Raw genomic sequence first — 27,091 nt, 5'->3', positions numbered from 1 at the left:
ATTTCTTTGCATCTTACACTCTTGAAGTGAGCTTTACCATGTTGAATCGAATCATAATCCCACTAAATTTAACCTAATCGTTCTTTTAAAATAAACCATCAAATCGTATTGTACCTCACATGGGAATATGCATCAAATCACCAAATTAGCAATCATACTTTTAGACATTTAGCAAATGAGAACTGTGGTCACCATAAGCATGACTGGGTCAGTGGTTAGCACATCACAATTCTAATGTTGGGGGTTTGAATTCAAGTTCCAGCCATCCTCTGTGGAGTTAGCATGTTCTCCACAAGCTGACGCGTTTTAGCTTCCTCCCACATTCCAAACATGTTTCTTAGGCTAACTGAAGACACTAAATTGTCAGTAGGTGCAAATGTGAAAGTGAAATGGTTATTTGTCTGTATAGTATGTACTCTGCAACAGGCTGGCGACCAGTCCAGGATATACCCTGCCTTTCACACAAAGCAAGTTGGGGTAGGCTCCAACTCACCTGCGATCTGAATGAAGATAATATATGGATTAATGGATAATTGTGGTTCACTGGCATTAATTGCTTTTCTCCACTAATGAAAAACAACAACAAAAAAGAAACCATCTGACTTTATTAAAACTGCTTCTGATTTTACATACAATACAGAATTACATATTTACAAATATACAGTTATAATAGCTTTTTATCAATGCCATAATCAGTAAATATACAGTAGGAAAATAAAGATTGTGGTTGCTGCAATGTGCTGTGTAAAAAGAAAGTACAAAATATAAACACAATCTCTCCAGCTCCATGTTGACAGTACAAATAATTGTGTGACTGTGATCAAACACTAACAACTTTAGTGCCTGTCAGCTTTCATATGAGGGCAGAAAATAAATACTCCAAATGCACAACAATGGCTGGTCAAACATTTTTCTGGGGGAGAGACTCACAAAAGATATTCTCTTCATGACTATCAAGCACTAGAGAATTAGGTGAGGTATTTGACAGAACACAGTACAAGAGCGACAATTTTATATTAGAATGACCAACACACAGCGACAGCCACAGTTTGAGATTTGCTGGCTGACTATTTTGTAGCTTTTGTGAGACATACCCCTTACATAGGGAAGACATGCAGTCTGTGATGGACAATCACACTGGACTGAAGTGATTCTCAACAAAAACATCAAGAACACTGATAATTGTCACAAGACAGACCTGATTCCAAGCAATAAACAGGTGGGGCTGCTTTTACTACAGCAGTGAGCTGCACTGGATTTAGGTGCCACAACACCCATGTGAGTACAGTAAAAATGGAAGGTTGTCAAAATGGCTGTCTATAGAAAACAAGGTAACAGGCATTCTTCAGTTATTTTAGGGCCATCCTTGCTGTGTATGTCACACATAAAATAACATTTTGTGTGTGCCTGTCTGCCAGTTATATGGCAGTGTTGTAGAAAATGGTTGTCAGGCCGATGGAGCAAACAAGCTGAGCCGGTCTTGGTCTAGTTGCTTGGAGAGAAGTGACTACTGTCACATGCCTGAGTTGGGCTGGGAGCAACACAATGGGACAAAGCCTTTTTTTTCTTTTTCTTTTTTTTTTTAAAACTGCAAACCAGAGATAAGTAAGCAGAATCTGGAAAAAAAATCCTTGAGTATACTTTAAGTCTGATGTTTTGGATCTGCGACACAAGCACATATGATTTGTTATGAAAACATATTTGCATGTATATGTTGAAGAATGTACACACTAAAGACTTAAGTCCAAGTGGGGCTGGAATGTGGTCACACCTGCCAGCCCCGTGCTGCCTTAGAGGTTAATCCAGAGCAGCTGAGAGGTGAGGACAAGGTCCACATCCTGTCAGATTGCTTTGTGGAAGTAAAGTATGTCTGACCACCAGATGACGCTGGTGATTCCAACAGTGTGGCATTCAATATTGATGGGAACAACTGCAAAAATCTCAGAAGCCTATTAGCCCTTGAGCTGCGGGGCGATATATACTAGTTGCAGCTCAATGCCTCTGCTTTTCTCAGGAGAATTGTGCTGGCTGTGACTTACTGGCAAACAGCAGCACGCGATAACAATCGAGCGCAGGCATTCTTGAGACATGTCCACATTAATGCTACATAAGTGAACACACAGAGACTGCAATTAGCATGTAACACTCAGCTAAAACACTGGTGCCGATCTCTGATGTGGCGACACGTAGTTTTCTGTGGTGCTGGCTGGGTCAGGGTTTGATGTCTGAGAAGCTGGTGTAGGTCTCACTGCAGCTGGAGGAAGTGCTAAGGTTTCCCGAGACACTGTCATCTGCAGAACAAATTCAATTTCAACTTGGAACGCAATGGTCTGGACTAAGAACACACACAAACATTCTCACAACAAAATTCAATTCAATGCACAAAATGTCGACTGATTACTGAGCCCGACCTGAGCTGCTGAGTGACTGAGATGACTTGGACTCAGATATTAGGGTGAGTAGGTTTGCATGTGCCATCCAGCCCTCCTTGCTACTGCGAAGGTTCCTCACGAACCTGCACGGAAACACATTTGCTGTAGACTGTGAAGGAGCAACAAATATTTATTTTGTACTACATGACTTACCACTGGCCCTCCTCTCCCTCTTTGATGAGCTGCACCACATCTCCGCTCTTGACTGACAGCTCCTGAGGTCCCGACTTCTCGGAGTCTGCTACCACCGTATACTTCCCTGGAATCTAAAAGCCAATCCACTTTGAGCAATACGTGACTCAAAAACTACAAAGCAGGTTCTTGTCCACTTAAATACTACTTTAACACGCCTGAGTTCATACAATTTGGAGTAGAGTATATCGACACAGATTGTGTTCAACATTTACTACGGCGTATTAGGGCCACGTATTATTTGTTTTTCTGTGGGGGGTAATATTCTGACAAAAATATGCATTTTCGGCATTCAGACGAAATAAAATTAAAGCCGAAAGAATATGGCCAAAAGAGGATGTTGTGGTGACGCAAGCAAAAAACAAAAAAAACGCTACAAGCAAGTGTCTGTTTGAATTAAACACCAAACACAGGAGTGAGTGTCCGCCTTGCTGGTCGCTAGCGTTGGTGAGTACCGGCAGATTCATTGTGCACACCGGAGAAGGAGAGGGTCGCTTGGTAAAGAGAGCGATGCAGAGTGCTACTACAGGTGAGCCACTCTTTCTCCTGCAGCGCCTTCCTTTTTTTCTTTGATGAGAGCCCCTCGATCGCTTCCACTTTTTCACTTGCATTCTGGGCCATGCTAAATACTTTAGCTAATGTTAGCACTATTGCTATCTACAGTTTTAAACAGGTAAACACTTACCACGATCTCCGGGTAGAGACAGACCTGTACAGGACGCCGTGTGTGACTTTGCAGTCCGTTCCCAAAACTGATTAGCTGGTGCGAAGAAATGTATTTACTTATTTTTTAACGTTGGTGAATGTGCCGATTTTAAGTGCGCCGCACCGTGTCCCGCTCCAAATAGCCTACAAATGCGGCTTCTGCACCGCACCGCACATATCTGTGCTCGCCGGTGCAAACTAAAGTACATTGACTATAAAGTGCAATTGCACCGCCAGAAAATGCTCAGTTGCTCTCCCCGCGTTTGGTGTTTAATGTACTGGGTACGGACAGCGACAAAGACGCCTCACTTTGCGAAGGTCCACATCTTCAGGATCAAGCACTTAAGTTAGTTTGTTAAAATTTATATTTATTTGTACATTTATGTTTCCAGAATTATTATTTAAACATTCATAATTTTTAGTAGTTAGGTTGATTGCGTCGAATCTGCTGCTCTCCGTCATTCACTTGCATTTACTTTAAGTATGCTTACTTCTGATTGGTTAGTGTTAGTCAGCTGATAAGGGATCAGGAAGTGTTGTCGCTCTCGCTGCCGTGTATAACAAGCAAAGTGTAAATTAAGAATTAATCTGTCTCCATACTGCCTTTTCATTTTATAAACAGTGTCCCATTAACCATTGACGAATCCTCACTTTAGACTATAGCTATTAGCTACGCTACATGTATTTCTTGTAAGTTTGAGGGTTTTTTTCTTGCAAATTTGCCACTTTCTTAAGTGGCAAATTTGCGAGTCTTTTTCTTGCAAATTTGCCACTTTTTTTCCCCGCAAATTTGCGAGTTTATATATATATATATATATACGTGGCCCTAATATGCCGTTGTAAACATTAAAGGTATCCCCATAGGGCAATCATTTTTGCCATTCTCACCAGCTTCTGTCCTGCATCATCCTCAGCGTCAGAGTTCAATGGTTCCTCGCCACTGGAGTAGCCATCATTCTCCTCAGAGGCGTCCACCGAGAGCGACACTTTGGTCCAGCCTGTAAGAACAAGGCGTGAGAATGCATGAGAGATTTGTATTAGGAAAAAAAAAAAAGAAACATTTAGAGAAGTGATAGAATGGCACACAGGAACAAGATGTGTGTGGAGTAATTGCCAGAAGCCGGAAATGTGCCTCTTGGAGCAATAGCCCAAAATATGATCCACACGAGAGCCCTGAATTTGGGCCACATTTTACAAACTCAAACAACAAATCACAGCAAATCACAGCAAATGGCTGCTCTGTACCTCGCCGCTTGCTCTGTAACAGACTAGAGGCACTGGCCCATTTGGCTTTGCTCAGACTGATGTGAGGGGCTAGACAAGGACAAAGAGCCAGCAAAAATTAAGAAAGGGCCTTCTCCATGGAAAACAGACATAAACTCCACAAATTACAAAACACTCATGGCTGAATGATTGTGATGATAATGTCGATGATTCTGACCTGTGGATAATAGTTATACACATGACAATGTGAATTGCAAGGAGAATGATCAGTCCCTCTAATAATGGTTGTACAGTATATCCATTCCAACACCCCAGCCAGTTACCACTGGACTGTGTTGAAAACACAAGACGATGAAAACGCACAAAACATATATGAGCATAAGAAGAAAGACAGATGACAAATGGGAAACTGACAACCTATTGAATAATGAGACAACATTATACCTTTGAACCCAAACGGAGTCGGGTCACTCTTGACCAAGTGGCGCTTGTCACTGTGCTCTGGGCTCATGCCCGAGCCTGGCCACACAGGTAAGGACAGTGAAGAGCGGGAAAAAAGGAGAGTGAGGGAGCAGACAGATACAGACAACAACAATCAAACAGTTTGCTTTCTGCGAGCTACACGGACTCGTGCAATTCTCCACTACGACCACTAGAGGTCAGTGTTCACACATGAGCAAGGAATGGCTGAGAAATTACTCTTCTAAAGGGTTCTAACTAATTGTGCAGTGGTAGCACTGGACACAGCACAGTAAAATGTTTTACTGTAACAAGAAGTTTGTCTGCAACAAGCAGTGGCTGATAAAACAGGTCAATTATTTTATATCATTTAAAAAACAAGAATCAAAGGCCTTTCTTTTATGGTAAATGGTACTTCATTTATATAGCGCTTTTCCACCTTACAAGGCCCTCAAAGCACTTTACATTCGACTACCCATTCACTTACTGATAACGTAGCATCAGGAGCAAGTGGGGGTTCAATATCTTGCTCAAGGATACTTCGACATGGTCACAATGGCATGGGATCGAACCCACAACCTCTGGATTGGGCCGCCGCATCTTATTTGAACATTACTGTATTTTGTTCAACTCATAGGGGGGCAGCTTTATAGTATGGGGAGAGCATTTGTCCCCAAAAATGTCACGCAAATATAGCCACGATTGACACATTTAACAAAAAAAAATTAAAAGTTGCATTGCTTATAATTTGTAAATATTAAATTCTGCTTGTTAATTGTTGGTGTGTTTGTGGATCAGTGGGCACATGCATTTATTTTTAAGACAAACGTGACCGTTTTTTTAAGGATATTTGCACGCATGTTGCAAAAATTTGGCTAAAAGGCAGTGTTGCTCTCTCTGTTGAACGTAAACAATCTCCCGATTTTTGTTAAAAAATTGGAAATTGAAAAACGAGCCATTATGCGGTTCTATTATGTGAGTGTTTAACACAAGCTGAAAGACTTTCTTCTGCTGCTAACGCACACATAAATAAATAGTGAAAAAGACGATGACTTTAAGCCATGTTTTAACAGTGACCCTTGCAGAGGGAGCAATAAAACATGCACTCGCGCAAGTGCAACCAGATGAAAGTTTTATTAGCACACACTGAAAAGTTGGCCCCATTTGCAAGTATACACACACACACACACACACACAGTCTCGAGCTCTGAGAGGTCTTTTTTTTTTTTCATCCGTGCAGAGTCAGTAGCTTATTTGTTTGTGTTCAAAATATCCACCTGGAATTTGTCATTTTCATGATACAGTCGATGGTGGGTGATACTAAAATCCGCATAGAATTAATGTTGTTTGAAATGCACTGGGGGGCTTCCCGGAATTTTTTTTTGAAAAAAAAAAAAACAATTTGAAAAAAAAAAACCGAAAAAAAACCCCAGGGTGAATATGTGAATCCATGGGTGCTGAACCGTGATTATGCGATGTTCAACTGTATTGCACATACGAACGATTTTGTATAAAAAGGGACTAAAATTTCCTTTCCTCAGTTAACCTGTCAAATCGTAACAATTTCAACAAAAGTCCACTTAGAGGGTCAGAAAGTGACATGTCAAACAAACTAATATGCATCTGGATCTGACCCAGATCAGATCCCTGGCATCAAGATACAGCAGATTTAACAGATTTAATAATGTAACATACATATCGCTGTCAAATCTGCCAATTAGACTGGAATTTGTTGAGTGTACAGTCATGCCCTTCCATACCACAGGTCAGATTTCACAGCCTCGGCTATTTGCAGATTTCAAATTTGAACATATCAATTCTCATTTGCATACGCAACAAAGCGCCGCAGTGAGCTGAAGCTTGCTCCAAATGTCATGAACGCTCTTCATAATTAATGGCGGTTGCATCAAAACCACAAATTGTTATGCTGTACTACATACCAATAGTGCTGAGACAACTGTTGTGATTTGGCGCAATATAAATAAGCTTGAATGAAATTAAATTGAATTATCACAGCATCTGCAGCACTTCTATAAAAAGGCCAGTCAAGATTGATCATGTTACCTTTTGGACTCTTGAGATTACTGAAAGTAAAACGCTTTTTAGCCACGGAAGACCTGTCCGCGGTTGGACTTGTCACCGTCTCATCTGGAAGCAATGAGTTGATAAATGGGAAGCAAGACGCGTAGGTGCCGGTCACAGAAGCACAAAAGAAGATGAGATAGATGAGGTGGTGAAGACAGGAGCAGGATTACAGATCACTTCCAGATCATAAAGCAGATTGAAATCAGTCCCTTGATGCTTTCAAGAGTTTTCACCTTTATGTTTGGCAAGCGAAGAGTTGTTGTCGGACAAGGGGTTCGCTTCCGCCTTCTTGTCCTCCTGCTTTTTCTGGTTCTTTTGACTGCTGCTCCGAAAGGGGCTGTGTAAAAACAGCAAAATAGAGTCACCACCACAATATGAAGGTTTAACAAGTGATGTGTAGAGCGGCCCACACTACCCACCTGAGGGAGATGGAGCAGTTGGTGGTTTGGTTTGGGGGATCACAGCTCTTCTGCTGGATGGCATCTACAAATGATGGAACCAAAAGCTTACAAGCAAATCGGCTTTGCCAGTGAGTGAAGTGTTGACGATACCTCTGCAGGCTTTGAGCTGTTGGGTGAGAACTTTGCGGATCTCATTCACCCAGGATGTTTTGATCTCAGGTGTTGGAGCCTAAATAAAAATAACATTTCAATATAAGCTTCAGGTTGTGTTTGATTCTCCTGGTACATTTAGCCCCACTAAACACACCCGAACATAACATTCTACAAAACGCATGTTTTTCCCCTCATGGATAATAGTGTACGTTGGTCTTAAAACTCATATGATAAAAAAAAAAAAAGACTACTTGATGATTTTGAGCTACAGAACTTAAACAGAAGCCTGATGTCTATGGAGGATCAAAGCTGCCAATTTGTATTTTTTTTTAAAGACTAAATAAATAAAAAGTGAAAATAAAAACAGATATGAAAATATAATAAATAAAAAAATACATGGAAATAAAAACAACTATATATGCAAAAATAAATACAAAAATAAAAACAAGATTAAAAAAATACAAATACATTTTACAAATAAATGTGGAAACAAAAAATTAATATAGAAATATAATTAAATATCAATCAATAAATAAAAACGCTCTGCTCTCTAATTAATTTTTTTCATGCTGCAGATGCTCTGCCAGGTCGAAATGTTATTCAAATGAAAGGGCGGTCCTAAGCTTTTATTTATTTTTATTTATTTATTTATGGATATATATATATATATTTTAATTTCCATTTATATGAATTTTTTTTATTACATTTTTTAAATTATTTTTTTATATACGTTTTTATTTTCACTTTTATTTATTTAGTAATTTATTTATTTTTAATTTTGGCAGTTTTGGTCCTCCATAGATGTCACTTTGGGCTAATTTATTTGTGGCACGTTTTGATCTACTGTTATCTGATGTAATTTTCAGGAAAGAATGATAAAGCTTACCTGGACAATAAAAACTTCCTCTCTTGAATTACACCAAACCTCAAACTTCTTGTTGTCACCTTTAGCATTCTCTGTAATTCCCACTGCACTCATCTGATTGGAAAACACAGCGAAAATATGAGCTTAGCAATATGAAAGCTGTGTGATTCTGTACTAAACATGGCAGTGCCTTACATTAAGAGAGTGTTTGAAGCTGTAAGATGGCGCTTTTTCGTATCCCTCGCCATTCTCATCCCTCTTCTTGCAGAAGAGCAGGGCCTTCTCATGCAAAAACAGATGCCTCTGCATGGGCTTGAACCTGGCCAGGTCCTTGACCTTGGCATGCCCTTTCTTGTGCTCCGTCCAAACGCTGAAGGAGCCTTGCATCAGCAAGCGACCCAGCTCTGAGAGGTTACCCTGAAATAAGAGGAAAATATTCACTGTCACTCACAGGTTGGACAGGTTGGACAGAAAATTTGAAATTTGAAATTTGAAATTTAAATTTAAATTTAAATTTAAATTTAAATTTAAATTTAAATTTAAAATTAAAATTAAAATTAAAATTAAAATTAAAATTAAAATTAAAATTAAAATTAAAATTAAAATTAAAATTAAAATTAAAATTAAAATTAAAATTAAAATTATATCCCGAGCCTGAACTTTTTCCGGGGAACGGTGTGGTGCAGTGTCCAACGTGCCGATTCGTTGTTTGACCAACATCAAGCCATTAATTAAATATTTGATTCGTCACCGTGGATGGACTGGGCATTTGGGAAACTCGTAAAAGTGTCAGGTCATCTCTTTCATTATCCATTTATATTATGTATAGTACAGTATAGCACTGCGGGTTGCAGTCCCCACTCGTGCTTCACTGTAGGGTGGAAGGTTCTTTTGCCGGTATGCAGTGTTGACTTTTCACCAAACATGACTGTTTTAGTTGTGACCAAACAGTTCAATTTTGGACTCCTCTGTCCACAGAAGACACTTCCAAAAAGCTTCAGGTTTGTCCAGGTACTCGCTGGCAAAGTTGAGATGGGCAGCTTTGATTTTTTTGTGATAAGAGGCCTCTACCTAGCAAGCCTTCCATGAAAGCCTTGTCGATTGACTTTTCTTCTGATTGTTGAAGCATGCACATGTGTCCCAGTAATTGTAGTTTAAAAGATAAGTGAATAAAAAGAATACTTGAACCTGGAAGGTGTGAATTTTTTAAGCAAGTTAAAATTTATATGGAAAAGTGTTATCTGAAAGTACCCTCCATTCATTGAGATAGAAAAGTGGAACAAATGATATCCAATGGAAAAATGCAAAAAAATAATAATTCACTCAATAGCGCCACCAACGCATGCAGTTTCTCTCTTCATTTAGATGGAAAAGTGGAACTAATAATATCCATTTGAAAAATGCACACACCCAAAATAATCACTCAATAGCGCCACCTAGGCATGCAGTACCCTCCTTTCATTTATATGGAAAAGTGGAACTAATGATACCCAATGGAAAAATGCAAAACAAACAAAAAAATTAAATCACTCAATGGCGCCACCTAGGCATGTAGTACCCTCCATTCATTTAGATGTAAAACTGGAACTAATGATACCCAATGGGAAAAATACAAAAATAAATAAACAAATCACTCAATAGCGCGACCTATGCATGCAGTACCTTCCATTCATTTAGATGGACAAGTGGAACTAATGATGCCCAATGGAAAAATGCAACAAACAAACACAATTTAAAACACTCAATAGCACCACCTCGACATGCAATACACCATTTAGATTGAAAAGTGGAACAAATGATATCAAATGGATTCAAAACCGCAACCTCCTGGTTACTGGACAATGCACTTAACCAAGTGCGCCACTGAGCAGTATACCAGAGAGCTGGAAGTGGGCGTGAAAAGTGGGACATAGGAAAAAGTTCAATGTCAGTCCCATTGAAAATGCATGGGGTAAAGTTTATATTTAATGTTAAATTGTGCGAATACTGTAACGTAGAATCAGATGATAAATACCGCAAAAGGCGTGAAATTTGAACGGTGTAAATCGGAAAGTATTATGTTCGAGTTGTTTCTCGGCAAAAAAGTGAGGAGAATAAATATCACAATAAAATGTGGGAATGCTGGAATGAGACCTCGTATCCTGTGATGGCAATAAGGTGCATGGAGTCGTTGACAGCTTTCAGGATGCCCAAAATGGAGGAGAGAGCTTCCTGGAGGTCATCACAGCCATCACAACCTTTACTGTACTTTAACAACTCCTGCAAACACAAAGAGAGAAGCACGGCCAGTCTTCTCCACCTTTCACGTGTGATGACGCCAGATTAATGCAGCTCACCTTCAGCAGCAGCTGGTACTTGGTGATTCTCTGGACGGGTTTAAGGAGGTAGGAGTCCAATCCAAGTTTATGTTCCAGTTTTTTCTGACACTCCTAGTGCCAAAAAGAAGAAGAAAAAAAGAAACTTATTAGTGCATAGGTTCTGTATTTGTGACTCTTTGTCATATATGCCTTTATTCTGTCATATAGAATTCTGAATAGCTGAGTAGTAGCTGTTCTTCCATGTGTTTCCTCCAAGCATCCAGCCCTGCTCTCCATCGAGGTTTCTCTGCATCCAGCCCGCTCAAAGTTATTAATCAACGTTTTTTTCTGAATCCAGCCCTGCTCTCTGTTGCTACTCCGTGTTTTGTCGATTATCAAATTAATTGACAACTATTTTAATAATCGAGTAATCATTTGAAGACATTTTTTTTTTTTAAAGTTGTCCAAAACCTCTGATTTGAGCATATCAATAGTAATTGTTCACTGACTTCTGTAGTCCTTCATGAAAGAAAACGAATTATCTTCTGTGTTTAATCTAAATACAACATTTGGAAACATCTGTTTTTACATTGGAAAACAATGACCGAACCGGTAACATAGTACAATTTATTTATTTATTTATTACGATATGAAGACAAAGTACGAAATGAAAACAATCACTGCTTAATAAACAGTCATCTGAATTTTTTTTGTAATACTCTTTAATTCAAAATTAAAATAAATCAGATTAGTCGATTAATTGATTGAATAATCAATAGATTAATTGATTCTAAAAATATTCGATAGTGACAGCACTAGATTCATTATTGTGAAAATGGTTTCATAGAAGTGAACCAAAGGACCTTTTCTGAGTGTTTTTGATGTCTTTGTAAAGACAGAATATTGTGAGTGCACATTATAACTAGAGTTGTCAAATGATTAATTTTTTATTCAGATTAATCACATTTTAGAATTTTGATTCATCACGATTAATCACTTAATTAAAAAGGCTTTTTATCAAAAAAATGTGCCCGCCAAATTTGAAGAGCACCTGTTTAATGTTAATTCTTTCGACATTTATTGTTATGAGGATGTCTTCAACATTTTGGGATAAACTGCACACTCATCTTCCTCTTTTTCTAACCTGTTAATTACTTGCATAATCTAAAATGGGAAAAAAATGGCCCCAGTAGTCATGAATAAATATTCTGAATGTCACACACAAACATTTATTTAATGTTATTTATTTAAGGCTTTTAACTTTAATGCATGTAAAGTTTATTGCTCAACACAACCTGTGCTACTTTTAACTAGAGCTGTCAAACTAATGCATTTATTAATCAGATTAATCACATCTTAGAATTTTGATTAATCACCTAATTTCCAAATTTAAAGAGCATCTGTTATTTGTTAATTCTTTCGGCATTTAATGTTATGAGGACGTCTTCAACATTTTCTGATCCACTGCACACTCTCATCCTCCTCTTTTTCTAATCAGTTAATTACTTACATAATTTGAAATGGGAAAAAATGACCCCAGTAGTTTGACGTGAAGAAATATTCTGAATGTCATACGGAAACATTTATTCAATGCTTTACTTTATTGCATGTAGTTATGTTTATTGCTCTAACACAACCTGTGCTACCTTCAACATAGCCATCCTCTGTCAAGATAAAAGATAATCTGTGGTCAAAATTAATAGTGTGATTAATCTGCATTAATACATGATTAATGCAATATTTTTTTGTGATTAATTAATTAGCTAACGCTTTACCTTTGACAGCACTCTTTTGTAACGTAACCATCCACTGTCAAGATAAAGGATAATGTGTGGTCAAAATTATTAGTGCGATTAATCTTGCAATCAATATTTTTTGTGATTAATCAATGAGTTAACTTTAACTTTGACAGCACTAATTATAACCAAATAAAATGACAATATCAGGCTTTGGTTTCAATAATTCAAAGCACCTGGAAGAAGGCACAATCTGAGCACTGCCGCCATAAACTCTCCGAGCGAGGTTTATTCTGGCAGTAAGCTTCATAGATCTGTAGGTCCTTCATCTGAGGAGAGAGAACAACCAGGTTGTTTTACTTCAACAATGATCCTTGCCGTTGAATCATCCTTTTGTCAAAACAAAAAGTGTTTACTAACCCTTTCTAAAAAGCAGCGGCCCACAAGTTCAGGGCAGTTTGTGTAAGCCTCCAATTCCTTCAGGAATGTCCTGAAAATCAAATTCAGTCATGCTTACGATACATACAGGAAGTACACAAATGTAAATATATAAAAAGTACCTTTTATGAAATTGATAGATTTCTGACATGTTCCCAAACAGGATGTCCTTCTTCTTCAGCAGCATACTGGGAATGAGGTGAGCCATGGAGGGGTTGTCCATCTCCGCCGCGTAGCCCTGCAGCCACACAACCGCCGTTAACCCAAGATCGTACGTATCATCAGCTATGGTAGAGCCACACCATGACGCTCACCTCTAAAACGCACAGAAGCTCCTCCACATACGCTCTCTCCGTCTCCAGCAGTTCATTCATCACGTGACTAGAAAACACAAACATGGCTTTTTTTCTTTTTTTTCTAGACGGACAACTGTGGAAGCTGACGGACTGAAGAGGCCCTCACCGTCGAAGCACAGCCAGGTTTTCGTCTTCCTCGGAAAGGGAGGCATGTCTGGTGCCACCATTGAGTACGGGAGACTCCACCTGGACAAAGACACTTTCTTAGTGGAGTCTGAACATTTTCCAACATGTCACATTCAGCATTTACCTTTCTGCAGAGGGCATTATCTGCCGAGTATCTCCTCTCTTTTCTCTGTTGATCTGATACACACAAAAGTTGGTGTACAAGTCCAATGTACAAAATTTGATTACATCGTGCTTCAGAACATACTGGGGGATGCCTGTGGAGATTTGACTTCCGGTCTTGGAGCCACCGGCTGAACTGGTCGTGTCTGTTTGGCGGCAAGTTTTTTTAGGCTGACGCGTCGCTTCTCGAACATCTCCTGCACGGAGCTTTGCTTCTGGAAAACTCTCTCGACCTGGTCCTGATGGAGGACATACAGTATATCGAAATGTGCCACATGGATCAGGAGAAAGATTCATTAATCATTAGTTTTTTTAATTCACCACTTTTAGAACGTCGCTACACCCTTAGAAGAATACCAAGTATATTATATAACTGACTGACCCTGAGCTGAGTAGTGAGCACCGCCTCATACTGGCAGCAGATGGCACTGCAGTCGGTGAGGGTGTGAAGCGGTGCGGTTTCCAGGTATCGTTCCAATTCTTGGAGAGCAGCCTCAGCTCCATCTTGAGACTGACATCGGTCTACTGGCTGGCTCGCTAACAGAAAAACTCCCTCTTCGCACCAACGGGAGGCCTGATGAAACAAACCCATGAAGCACTTTCCACTGGAAAAAGTTATTCATTGGACTAAACTAAACAAAAAATGCTGTACAGCATTTTGTTTTTGTTTTTCTTGCTATCATTTTCAATTGAATATAAATCAAATGCACTTATTTTTTCCAAGCCAAATAATAAAGTAACTTTTTACATTGGAATAAACTAAATAAAGTCAATTTTATTACTTTATACCAAATCGAATTTCTGATTTAGTATGAACAAAATTTGTGGAGTTCAACCTGAGGTGGTTGCCAGACAATTAATTGTAGGGCGATGAACACAAACATACACATCAAGGGACAATTAAGTGTTCAACAAACCAACGATGCATGTTTTTGAGATGTAGGAACAAACTGGCGTACCTGGAGAATGTCCATGGCAGAGACCTGTAGAACATGGAAGCACCACGTGGGAAGGCTGGAGGCTAGATTTGAACCCTGGACTGCTGAATTGTGAGACGGGCATGCTTACCAGTCAGTGGGCCAACAAGTTTGTAGTTAAAGCAAAAACATATTTGCATTAAAATAACAAAATGCAAGTTAAAAAAATTTGGAAAACTGTCCCTAAAAGATCTTTTAGTGAGTATTTTGCAAACTTGTGCAACATTTTGTAAAATTACATGAGTCCTTGTTTTTTGTCTAACTAGTGGGGGCACATAACAAATTTTTTGCAAATAAAAAATAACTAGTTTTTCATTTAGCTCCCCTTTGGGTGTAAAATTTGACATTTTTAACGAATACATATGAGAATTCAAGAAAGGAGAAAATATCAAGAAAAAAAAACTTTCATACATTTTTACAGTTCTAACTTTAAAAAAAAAACTTTTATTTTTTATTTATTTTTGATAAAAATACAAAGTTTTTATCTGGACAGTTTTCTGTTTTGTGGCAGTTTGGTATTTGACTGCATATACGTTTTTGTTTTATTTCATTTGGCTGGCTTGGGCACATCCGCCTCACAGTTCAACAGTCCAGGGTTCAAATACAGCCTCCAGCCTTCCTGTGCGGAGTTTTCATGTTCTCCCTGTACCTACGTACCTTAATAGAACACTAAATTGTCACTTGATGTGGTTGTGTGTATGTTTATTCATCTATATATGCCCTACAATTGTCTGGCAACCATCTCATACCCTGCAAATTTTGTTCATACTGAATCAGAAATTCGAATCGAGGTAAAGTTATAAAATTGACTTTAATTTGTTTATTCCACAGTAAAAAGTTACTTGGATGTAACTTTTTTATTTGGCTTGGGAAAAATTAATGTATTTGATTTATATTAAATTGATAATGATGCTTTCAACCAAATTATGAATATAAAGAGAACAACTTTTAAAAAAATAGCTGTAACAAATTACAGCATTATTATAATTTTTTTAGTCCAACGAATCACTTTTTTCAGTGTTGTGTGCCCTGGAAACAGTGTACCTTCTCCAGGGTATGGTGGAGCTCCATCGCCGTCAGAAGAAGGCTCTTCTTGTCCCTTAGAGTAGATCTGATCTCCTCACACACTGCCCTCAGCTCGCAACACTTTGGCCGAATGGAGTCCTCAGCATAGTGAGCGTTCTCAATCAGGCCGTCGCCTTCGCTGGCAAGTGAAAGTGCATAGTCCAGAACGTCCTGTTTGAAGCATCAGATTAACGCTTGCATGTTGTGGGTTTGCAGCACTCCAGATTATTCTCACATTTCAAAATCATGTTCGTTAGGTCCATTGACGACTCTGAAACTGTCAATAAATTAGGCTATGTGTACCCTGCAATTGACTGTTGAGTGAGTAGTCCAATGTATCTTATACGTATTCTGTCAAAAGTCAGCAGGGATCAGATCCAGGACTCACGCAACCCTAATGCGTTACAAATAAAATCCTTTAGAAATAAAACAAAACAATGTGGGGCGCTGAAACAACCATAACCATAATAATCTATGAATGGCCAAGAATGTGTGTAGATGTTAAACCACTCAACTAGTGTGTTTGTTTTAAATAGGTAGTCAAATTGAACAGTAACCTTCATAGATCCAACTATGGTGTCTCCTAAATACCTACAGTAATTTCATTTTACATTACTCTTAAATTAATCTCTTCTTTAATAAAATGCAATGAGCCACCACAATGTAAAAATAGTTGGGCTAAAAATAACCCAAAATGGGTCAAGAATGGACTGACCCAGCTTTCTGAGTAATATAACCCAAAAAGTTAGGTCAAATTAAATTAACAACCCACAAAGCAACACAGTTTTGGGGGGTCTTTTGCGGGTTATTCATTTGACTCAACTTTTTGGCTTAATTGAATAACCTAAATGAATTGGGTCAAAATGAACTGACCAAACTTTTTGAGTGATTTAACCCAAAAAGTTGGGGCACATTAAATTAACAACCCACAAAGCAACCTAAATATATGGGTTGTTTTGAGGGTTATTCGTTTGACCCCCCCCCCCCCCCCTCTCCCAAATGGGTTGGGCCCCTTTTGACCCAATTTGTGTTATTTTTTGAGTACAGGTTAATTATATATGTGGGTTTCAGCAGTGTATGTGCGTGTTTGTTTGTTTTTGCTACATGATGGAGCCCATATTCTGGGTTTTTACTATCATTGTGGGGATACCGTGTCCTTGTGGGGATATTTTGATGGGCCCCACAAGTTCAGACCTCTTTTTGAGGGTCAACACTTGATTTTAGAGTTTAGGTTTGAATTGGATTTTGGTTGAGGTAAGCGTAAGGGTTAGGGTTAGGCAATAAGTTGTGATGGCTAAGGTTAGCGTAATTAGCTAGGAAATGCATTATGTCAATGAGATGTCCCTACTAAGATACAAAGACAAACGTGTGTGTGTATGTACGTGTGTTCTTACACAGGCCTTTTCCTCGTGACTGCTGAGCTCACGGAGGACGTGCTCGGCATGGGCGGGATTTACGCTGACCTCTGAGAAACCGCATAACCGTTCCAACGTTGCATCAAGTTGGGAGCGCACCTGTGAGAGACGTTACAACAACAAAGCCTGATTTTACAGAATTGTTTTTTTCTTGTCAAACATGGGCTTGAATTTGTCTTAACTCACTTCACGGAAGTGTTGCTCAAAATGGCGAAGTTGCAAACACTGTTCCAGCTTGGAGCGGTGGCGTTCCCAGAAATCATCAAATGCTGTCTCAGTCTCGTCCAGTTGACCCAAGAGTCTGAGGATGGGAGGTGAATGACCTAGCAGGGAATGAAGAAGTCCAACATGCACACGCAGTCAAGTTGCTCTTACCGCTGTACAGTGGCTAAGTTTTCCAGCTCATCATGGGTCATATTGTATTCCGTGTTAGTTTGAAAAGGCTCGTTGATACAGTCCAACAAACGTGCGCCTTGAGATTGCGACACCTGAAGGTCCTCCTGGAAAAATAAACATGTTAAGACATGAGACATCAGCCACATGACCACATGACAAAAAATATCTTTAAACTCATTCAAACCCCAAAACATATAAATATGTTTTTTTATGGGGGTTTTTAATGCTAGAGCATACAGAAGGCTTTGATGCAGCTTCTGACATGAAGAGGAGGCTTAAAGCAGTGTTTGTTATTACAAAAAACGGCCAGCTCTTTTTGCCAGTGTTTTCAACAGGTTTGTGAATAATGATGAAACTTAGCTATATTCTAATGCTAAATGCTGCAAAACAGAAACAGATACAAATATACTTTTTTCCTGATGAAATAAGAGACTCTAATCTTTCCTTTGGTAGGTTCCATGTTTTTATAGCAATAGAACACAATATTCTGTGGGCCTTGCAAAATCCAGTAAAACAGCCGTGAGCGAAGGGGCTTGCTTTAGTGAAAATGGCTGGGAGTGAATGAGTTAATAGCATATAAACGTTTAAAAATACCATCTTTTTGGAATATTCTGACCAGCATGGTGCAAATCCAAATTTAGGAAGATAAATAATTAATTAATTTATTTATTTATTTTGTGTGACCATCATTGTAAATTCAGCTAAAATTGCCTGATTGAATTATAGAACCACCTCTAAGGTTTAATCTTAGCTATTTTCATTTGTTCTTAAAAATATAGCCATATCCTAAACACAACAGACATCAAAAAGCCCCAAAAGCATACATGGTACCTAGTTGATGCTCACTAAAAGGTTTAAGCATTACTCAGACAATTAGCAATCCAATTATCCAGAACCCAGAATGAGTCCTGAGTTTTCCTCCCCATGACAGAGAATGAAAAGAGAGACCTTCATTTTGTCTTTTTTTAAAGAATGCGAGTGCAGCAGGCTGGTGGTGGCCTCAGCATCATTGGGCAATTCAGTTTCTGCAAGCTCTGTGCCAAAGGCCTGCAGAGTGTGAGCCGTCGTCTTCACCATGAGAGCAAACGCTTCAATTGCCTGCATTGGAAATGCAGAAACCGTTGGTGAGGTATATATGTTTCACAAAAGATGTCATCCTAATGAGAGTGTGTGCATGTGTGCATAGCCTACTGTGCGGTGTGAAATCCAACTTTCATGGCAGTATTCTTGCGCACCCCCCAATTCTGTGGTTAGTTGTCCCGGGTCGATATAGGCATGGAGCTCGGTCACCGAACTCAGCATGACCACCTGCAAGGACGCAGATTGTTACAATGTGAGGAAAGCAGAGCAGAGAAATTGACCCAATTACACAGGAAGTCGCGGCCATTACAGGGAGAAAAGCCCCACCTTCATCTTGAACTCATCCTTGTTGAACTTGAAGAGGAAGTCCGACAGTGCCCGCTGCAGCAAAGTAGTGGGACGCAACACCAGAACCAAGTTTACAGTCGCTGGGAAGGAACCCTGGAGGAGCATTATTATTATAATTATGATTATTAGGGCTCACAATATAGAGTTCTTTGGAATTATTTAATAATTGTCTTATATATTTATTATTTATGTCAACCTGTATGAAGTAATTGCATTTGTTAGTTCAACACAACAATATTAAAGTGATCCAACTTTAGCATCATTTGTGTTCAAGAAAATCCAAATGTTTGGAATCAGTGGACGTGAAAAATATTAAAGTGTTTTAGCGAGGACCTGTCATACAACATCAATGACCACAAACATTCTTCTTAATCAACAGGGAAAAAAATCCAATAGAGACATCAAAATCTATAGCAACATTTATTTTCAGGCTGGACACAGTGGAGAAAACATCCGGTTACGGAGAGTGCCTAAGTCTCCAAAAACACAATAAAAAGTTGCTAGATTTATTGCAAGAAATAGTCACTAGAGGGGAAAAAGTCATAAAAGTCATTAACTTGTTAACACTGATATCCACTCGCTTTGTCGCATACTCTTGCTCTGCTGTGGTTAGGATAAGAAGATAAAAGTACACCTTTATTCATCCCACAGTGGAGAAATTTACAGCGTTACCAGCAGCAATACACATCATCACACATCATATATAAAGAATATGTAGCACAAAACATACTTATGTAGCCTATAGTTAAATAAAAACAGAGAAACACAGTAGTACAAATAGATGGCATCATCATCATCATCATCACATTTGTTAAATTTGAAATTAAAACATCACATCACACCACATCAATGGCCTACCAAGAGTACAGCTGATTGTAAAGTCTAACAGCAGCGGGTAGGAAGGAAATGGCAACAAATTATATAAATGTACTTGGCCTTTCAAGACTGAGGGCCAGATCCACTTAAGGTTTGCGTAGCTTTTGCGCAGCGCTAACCGGTATAAAATCCGCGCGCGTGTAATCCAACACGCGCAGATGGTGAAATAACGTCATTTGCATACATTTGGTGGAGAAATTGGCCACCTCTATTCAAATAAGACTCATTGATAAACAGCGTCTAATTCACTAACACCAGCGCTAATTGCCACACAGAGTTTGATTGACACAAATAACGTTCATGTAAGGCTGGTGTAAACTTGGCGCTTCCTCGATCCAGTGGATCGAAGCTGCAATGGTTGTGGCACGGAGAAGGCAGTGCCCCTCCCCCGCACGTTGATCACGCACATAGGGTGAGAGAGAGATTTTGCTATGTTGGTTTACGTTATACGTAACCCGGGTTCAGGGCCGATTCTAGCTTTATGGGGGCCGCTAGTTTGCCAAACTCTACGCCAAACTCTGCTCTACGTCCCTAACTGTGTGACACAAAAACACCAGCCACTGCTTATAATCACAGTTTATTTTATGTATATCCTATATTTATTTTTTTAAGCATAAAAGGGATGTAATAAACAAATATTAGAGACAGATAAAGACAGGACATTTTAATCTTCTTCAGTCTTTATGTAAAAACTGTTATTTGTGCAAAAAATACTCTAGAAGTAGAAAAAAAAGTAGAAGTACTGAAGTCACCTTCCTTACATAAGTAAAAGTACAAAAATACCAACTTGAAAATGAACTTGTAAAAAAAAAAAAGTAAAACGTAAATTGACCTTTTTCAAAATAAAGCAAAAAAATATAGAATTAATTTTTTATTTTCCTAAACCCAGAATAGTGATCATCAGAACAAATCTGTAGCAACATGTCAAGCCGCATATCTAGTGCTGCCATTATATTTTTCATAAACACCTGGGGAATTTGGTGTTCTCAACATTGTCATAATTTAGAAAATATAAGTGCAAACAAAAAAAAGTGCAAAAACACTCCAAACTACTAGGATTATGTACAAACATTGACGGCATTGGGACCATATTCAAAAATAAAAGCTACCAAAAAATGTATTCAGTTACAACAGAAGCAGGTTATCTATGTTTAGTAAATGGTTGCGAGCAAACATTAGAATGAGTAGCAGAATACCCAACTGGCTTTCAGCATTCAATATATATAGTAGTCTGGTGCGTTTTTTGTGTGTTTTTTTGTACAGCATGGTTTTGGAATCTTTTTTACCAAGCCAATGATACGTGTGTCAAACGCGACAGAAAAGTTGTCTTTCTTTTTTTTAAAAGTATTATTCCCGGTGACAAGTTAAGCAAAAGTATGGGTGACAGGATAGTAAAACATTTACTGACTTTAGCCCGCTGCTATGCTACGAGCTCTCAGATGATAAAACTCTAGCAGTTGGGATGACTGACAGCTCACACGCTTTATAAATGTTATTAAGTCTTCCTAATCCATTACCTGTGAGACACTTTAAAACTGGTGGCGTTATGGAGCTCATTTTCCTCCATATTTACAAACATGCGTGTGATCTTTTGACAAGCAACTCGTCTGGTTTCCGGTGCACGCGCTGCACGGCGCGTGAGCTTTGCGTGTCAGTAACGAAGTACAAGTACTTCCCAAGTTACCCTCTCTGTCCTCAGGTAAGACTACACATCGAGCTTGCGATAATTTTCACTTGAAAGATGCATTCCGTAATAGAGCATGCATCTGCTGCATCAGCTGTATGCCCACGTCAACCTTTGAAAATATATATTTTTAAATGATCGCAGCAATAATTTGTATTTTAAGGACATTAAAAGAATGACTGAATGACGTTGTCGTCATCCTAAATGAGGAAAACACTTCTACACCTCTTCGGTCCAAGATCGCTTTGTGATAATTTCATCTTTCTCGTAACTGTCACAAAACTGCCGTGTTCTTGGCGCAAATCCATTGCCATGTGTGGTAAATCTGGCGCAAATTTGCTCCCAGCTGTCAAACTTTGCAGGCGTGTTTGCGCTGGTAGATCATTAGAGCAATAGTGAACAGGACGTTAACAGGGAGCAAGCTGCGGGTGAAGCAGCGTATTCTTAGTGGATTTAGCCCTGAGTGTTTAACTCTTTGACTGCCAAGCATTTTCAGAAAAGAGGATATGTGGGTGCCAGCTGATTTAAGCATTTTGACTGATCTTTCAAGGTCCCCAGAAAATGTTGTGTTTGGACTATGGAAACACAGATACTACCAAATGAAAGTTCATTTTGGCTCTCACACCTAAACTAAACGTTGTAGACTCAAACTTTTTGCTGTGTTTAGTGTATTTTAGCATCCTGATGATGATTCCAGCATTAATTTCATTGTGCTTATGCTCATTTTGAAAATTTTGACACTTTCACCTGAAGTGTACAATCAGGAGCTGAAAACGCATTTAAAGCAATAAAAAGTTCATTTTGGTTCTCACACCTTAATCTGATGTAAAATGTGACGTGTGGCTTTTAATTAAGTAGGGCTAAATAATTTTGATTTGATTTGCATTCTACTACATTGTGATGCAAATTTGAATTCATTACTTGTTCAGCCCTACTTTCATGTGTACTTTATTTCTGTATGCTTTGTGTATTCTGATGGAAGAATATCAGACATTTTTATTACGACATGTAAGAACCATTCGAAATTGTGGGCAAATTTTTTTTTTTATTTGTCTCTTTTAAAACTTGCAACTGTGTGTACGATTGCTTCCTTGAAAAAGACATCATAAATGTATGAAAACTGACCACACATTGCAGAAACTGGCACTGCTCATGTGCTATCATAGGAGCACATATGGCCGCAACTCAGTCAAAAAGATCACCCGCACAAACACATTGATCCTAGTCATGAAATTGCCATGGAAACCAATCACCTTGGAAAAGATCCAGGCTGCAATGAAGTCATAGAGTGAGGGATGACGGAAAAAGTGACACAGCAACAACAAAATGTTGCTTTTCCATATTGCAAAGATCAGCTGAACGTTACAATAACATTGACGCACAATTCACACTGCTGTATCGGAAAGTGGAATTCATTAAAAGTAATTAATTCCGAGTGGCCTTGTGGCATTAACATGACAATGCAGATTCTGTCTCACAAGATGCTAATGCAGACACATACAGTACATCCCTGGAAGCACATGTTCACCGTCAAATGATGTGCACACTGACAAGACACACCATCAGACTATCAGATTAAAGGCGCTTATAAATAAATGATCAGAATTACAATAAGTGAATAACATTTTGTGATTTACATTCTGTCATTGAGGAGAATCAGTCCTGTCTTCCAAACAATGCCGAGAGCAGGATAGCCACGTGCTAATCCACAAGCTCCAGCCCCCCTTTCCTTTGTGACAAAGGGGGCTTTAATGTAGCTGCAGTTTCTGAGCAGCAATATCTAAAATACACAAGACACACACTACCACCTTTATTATTATTATTATTATTACTTTTTCTAATTAGGCTTAGACCTCCTACTCGCTTGTTAATTCTTCATCTTACCAAGGCCTTCTGGACAAATGTGTCTGTGTAGCAACAGTGGGGAAGACCATTTTCTGTTCCAACATGACAAAACGAGATGTAAGGGTGGCAATCTTTGAATGTCTCACAATTCGATTCGATTTAGATTTGTAGGTGTGCGATTCAATTCAGAATCGATTTTCGTTAAGAACGATTTTTGCTTCAATTTATAGATGATCAAGGAATCGTAATGATCTACTCCAGTCTGACTCGCTAATGCTAATTAGTGCGCTACTCGGGGCACTTTTATCACTCAAAAGAACGGCTCCACGCTGCAAAAAACAACAACCTTTTATTGGAATAACTTGATCGTGACTTTTTCCTTCTACTCTCTAATGTGGCTACAACTTAACAGTGTATCGGACCGTGTGTAACCACACTGCCCCTAAGTGGCTAAATCGGGTACAACATTAACAGCGCTCCAAATAAAGGCACACACAAACAAAGGGAAGACAGTGTAAAATATTGATTTTGGGACATTTACTAATTGAGAATCACGATTCTTATGAGAATCGATTTTTTGGCACACTCCTAGTTAGATGGGTTAGATGTGGAAAAACTACCTCAAACACAAACACACCTTTTAGAAAACTGTAGAGAAGCCAACATATGTTGTTGATGTGCATCACAATCTCACAGTGTTTTCCCACTTGCCCCTCCACTCTGTCAATCAGCCATGTCAACTTTGTAAGGCTCTCCTGATTCTCAAGCCACTGCAAGATTATTCAGGTGCACCCTGGTTCCAATTCATCCTTGAGATGTCTCTACAGCTTAAGTGGGAGTGAAACTGCTGTAAAATCAGTTAATTGGACTATTTGAAGTAGTGTTCATTTTGTTAACGAAACTAAACAAAAATATTTTCGTCAACACACAATTTTCAAATCAGTATGTGTTTTTGTCAACTAATGAAGACGAGACAAAAATATACTTGACTCAATAAAAACTGGACTAACATCTGTATAGACCTTTTAGTTCATGAACAAAGACGAGACGAAAAACAGTCAGGAGGTGGATTCACAATGAAAGGTTAAAAAAAGAAAAAAGTGAGTTATACTTATAACGTAATTAATTAATTCAACGGCTATAACGTTCCAACAATAGGTGGTTTTTTTATTAAAATTTTCAAGAAATGCGAAAATAATACTGAAGGGAAATGGTAGAAATTCAAAAAAGGGCCCAAAATTCGCAAACAAGTTTTTATGCTTGGACGGAGTTGATTTTGAAGCGTATCGAAAAAAGGAGAATGCAAATTTTGGCTATGGAAACAGGTTTTGCAAATAAACGCTGACAAAACACGTCGCACGTGTTAACCGGAAATTACCTCACACGTACGTTTGTAGTCCCAAAGTAATGTCGGACAATAAAGTAAGGTATGTTTGGGGGGACGACGAAATCTTATTGGAATTAATTAAAGAAACTGATACGACATCATTGCACAGCGCAGTCACTTCCTGGTCTTCTTCTTCTTCCTTTAAATTACTGGTGAATCCCATCTCTATGGTGTATACCGCCACCTACAGCGGTGGAGTCCCCTCTCAATAGTCGCAAAAGAAGAAGAGATGGAAACGGGCATAAGTTGCATGTTTGTTTTGCGCATTTTCAGTAAATGAAATAATTGGATGGACTGACTAATAATGTTAATCCGACTGCTAACTAATGCTGGCTAACTAGCTCGTACCATGGAGCCATAATAGCCACTGTAATTGTGTGTGAAGTTGTTTTTCATCAAAAAGATGAAAGGAAATTTTATGTGAAATAGTTTTAAATCCGAAATGTTCAATATTATCTGGTGACAAAAAATACACAGGGGTAAAATGATTGTCCTAAACAAATTAGACTAAAACTAATATACTAATACTAAAAGTAGACAAATACAATTATATTTTCTTGGACTAAAATGCTAGATTTATAGTCGACCAGAGTTGACTAAATAAAAACGGGATGAGGTTGACTAACTATGAAAGCATGATTGAAACTGGACTAAAACAGACAATTTTAAAATATCTGATCAAATTAAAACAAATATGAAGCCCATGTAAAGGTTCCACAGCATAAATCAAGCATGAAGTCAAAGGAATTGTCTCGAAGCACATACAGGAAAGGGAACACAAAGATTTATGTCGCTTTAAAGGTCACAATCAGCTCTACCAGGACTCTTCTTAGAGCTCACTGCTTAAGGAAGAAGAGCCTTGGTCAGTAAGTGGCCAAGAACTTGATGGTAACTCTGTCAGAACTCCGGCACTCCATCATCCAAGAAGATGACCATCCTTGCCAAAGGCATCTGAAAAACTCTTGCAAAATTCTATTCTGATGGGACGAACATTCCATTTTGGAGTAAGTCAGCTGTAGCAAAATGTGAACAAAGTGAAGCACTGTGAATAGCCTCTGGAGTCATTGTAGTTGGGACACACTACTTCACCCTGCAGCAATCTTCTGCACAACATTAGTGACTCCATGTCCACGAAGCAACACTGCCTATGCAGATTGCAGGGACAGTGTCCACCCTCAAGATTTGGGATTTAATGAGAAGCATTTACCTTGAGGTTCATCATTTGAACACCAAATTGGCAGATTGTGATACAAGCACTGTGGGCAGGGCAACGCTATTTGCGTTTTCAGCTATTGTCCATATCTACGTGTCATCACTGGCCTCTCCTCATTTGTTACCACCAGCAGGATAGCAGCAGCTGACCTTAAATGACCTTGAGCAGTGGACCTTCTCATGGGACAGCAAGAGACCTCCACTTGGTAATAAGCTAATGGCTAGTTGACAAAGCAGGCAGGTGACACACACTCACACGCTTCAATACACCTTCAGGTGACTGAAAAAAATCTTACCCAAAAAAAAAAACAGGTTATCATTTTATACATAAATGTAATAGATCAGTAATAATCCTCTTACGTGCAGAGATTGTGCTGTAAGAGAGAACACGGGGCCTGGTGAGCTTGGTGTCCAATTAGCATATATTAGCATACATATGCATACACCTAACAAGCTCAACAGTGTTGCTCAGGATAAACATATTGACAACAGATGTATGTGCTATGCTAAAGATGCATCCCTCGATGAGCAAGAGCTGCTTAATGATGATTAACAGATGCATTTCCCTTTGGACTCTCTATTCTAGTGCTCACTGAAGGTTGGACACCTGCAGATGAAGTAGGCATTCAAGGAATTCACACACCACATACAAATACTAGCATAGAGCTTCTTACTGCGATTCGAAGCAGGGTGGCTCTTACAGCGGCCCATCGGTCCAGTCGCCTGTCGATGACTAGAATGAATCCTACTCCTGATGCGGCAATGCTGCAAGAGAGAAGAATATGCTGTTTGTTTCTTTAGTCATTCATTGTCGCATTGCATTTCCCTGAGAGCCCTTAGTAGATTATAAATCTTTCATGTTCTCAATTTATTTTGACTTTATTTGGGCTTTGATTGCAGTTATGTGTGAGTGCAATGCTTTTTTAATAACTTGCTGCCAGCAATATGTTTGCAATCAGCAATTTGCAGTGATTGAGACCCTCCAAAATCATCACCATGGTAACCTTGGCTCTGCCTTTTTGTGTATGCAACAATATCGCCATCCATTCCAAGGGCAGCGCCATATGCAGACATCTCATCAAAATAATGCAGGTGTGTGTGTGTGTGTGTGTGTGTTGGGGGGGGGGGGGGTAGTTAGCCTTCACCGAGTAAAGGTCTGGCTGGACATTGGCATT

At 38.9% G+C, this 27,091-nt stretch overlaps 1 protein-coding gene across 7 annotated transcripts in view; it reads right to left on the bottom strand.

The window, feature by feature from the left end:
• Positions 1–585: 585 nt before the first annotated feature.
• mcf2la (mcf.2 cell line derived transforming sequence-like a) overlaps positions 586–27,091 on the bottom strand; it is a 50,483-nt gene continuing 23,977 nt past the window's right edge. For 5 of the 7 annotated variants that reach the window (XM_086068166.1, XM_086068163.1, XM_086068167.1 and 2 more), the window contains 29 exons: positions 26,591–26,681; positions 18,892–19,005; positions 18,676–18,792; positions 18,433–18,582; positions 17,464–17,588; positions 17,275–17,389; positions 17,068–17,187; positions 15,653–15,844; positions 14,014–14,205; positions 13,717–13,870; positions 13,594–13,646; positions 13,450–13,529; positions 13,302–13,368; positions 13,110–13,225; positions 12,970–13,039; positions 12,786–12,878; positions 10,853–10,945; positions 10,650–10,775; positions 8,712–8,933; positions 8,538–8,630; positions 7,649–7,727; positions 7,517–7,580; positions 7,331–7,434; positions 7,077–7,160; positions 4,998–5,072; positions 4,218–4,327; positions 2,586–2,698; positions 2,412–2,515; positions 586–2,291 (listed from right to left, as the gene is read on the bottom strand). In XM_086068166.1, the coding sequence (XP_085924292.1) occupies positions 2,212–2,291; positions 2,412–2,515; positions 2,586–2,698; positions 4,218–4,327; positions 4,998–5,072; positions 7,077–7,160; positions 7,331–7,434; positions 7,517–7,580; positions 7,649–7,727; positions 8,538–8,630; positions 8,712–8,933; positions 10,650–10,775; positions 10,853–10,945; positions 12,786–12,878; positions 12,970–13,039; positions 13,110–13,225; positions 13,302–13,368; positions 13,450–13,529; positions 13,594–13,646; positions 13,717–13,870; positions 14,014–14,205; positions 15,653–15,844; positions 17,068–17,187; positions 17,275–17,389; positions 17,464–17,588; positions 18,433–18,582; positions 18,676–18,792; positions 18,892–19,005; positions 26,591–26,681 (3,196 nt within the window). In that variant the 3' untranslated portion in view covers positions 586–2,211. The remainder of the gene's footprint in view (positions 2,292–2,411; positions 2,516–2,585; positions 2,699–4,217; positions 4,328–4,997; positions 5,073–7,076; positions 7,161–7,330; positions 7,435–7,516; positions 7,581–7,648; positions 7,728–8,537; positions 8,631–8,711; positions 8,934–10,649; positions 10,776–10,852; positions 10,946–12,785; positions 12,879–12,969; positions 13,040–13,109; positions 13,226–13,301; positions 13,369–13,449; positions 13,530–13,593; positions 13,647–13,716; positions 13,871–14,013; positions 14,206–15,652; positions 15,845–17,067; positions 17,188–17,274; positions 17,390–17,463; positions 17,589–18,432; positions 18,583–18,675; positions 18,793–18,891; positions 19,006–26,590; positions 26,682–27,091) is intronic. The other 2 variants (XM_086068168.1, XM_086068169.1) reach the window with 2 other exon arrangements.

The sequence above is a fragment of the Leptonotus elevatus genome, chromosome 2 (assembly GCF_054856555.1).
Source record: "Leptonotus elevatus isolate MCC_2025b chromosome 2, RoL_Lele_1.0, whole genome shotgun sequence".
NCBI classification, from domain to species: Eukaryota; Metazoa; Chordata; class Actinopteri; order Syngnathiformes; family Syngnathidae; genus Leptonotus; species Leptonotus elevatus.
The sequence above is the reverse complement of the archived record's forward strand: the minus strand, read 5'-3'. Positions and strand labels throughout refer to the sequence as shown.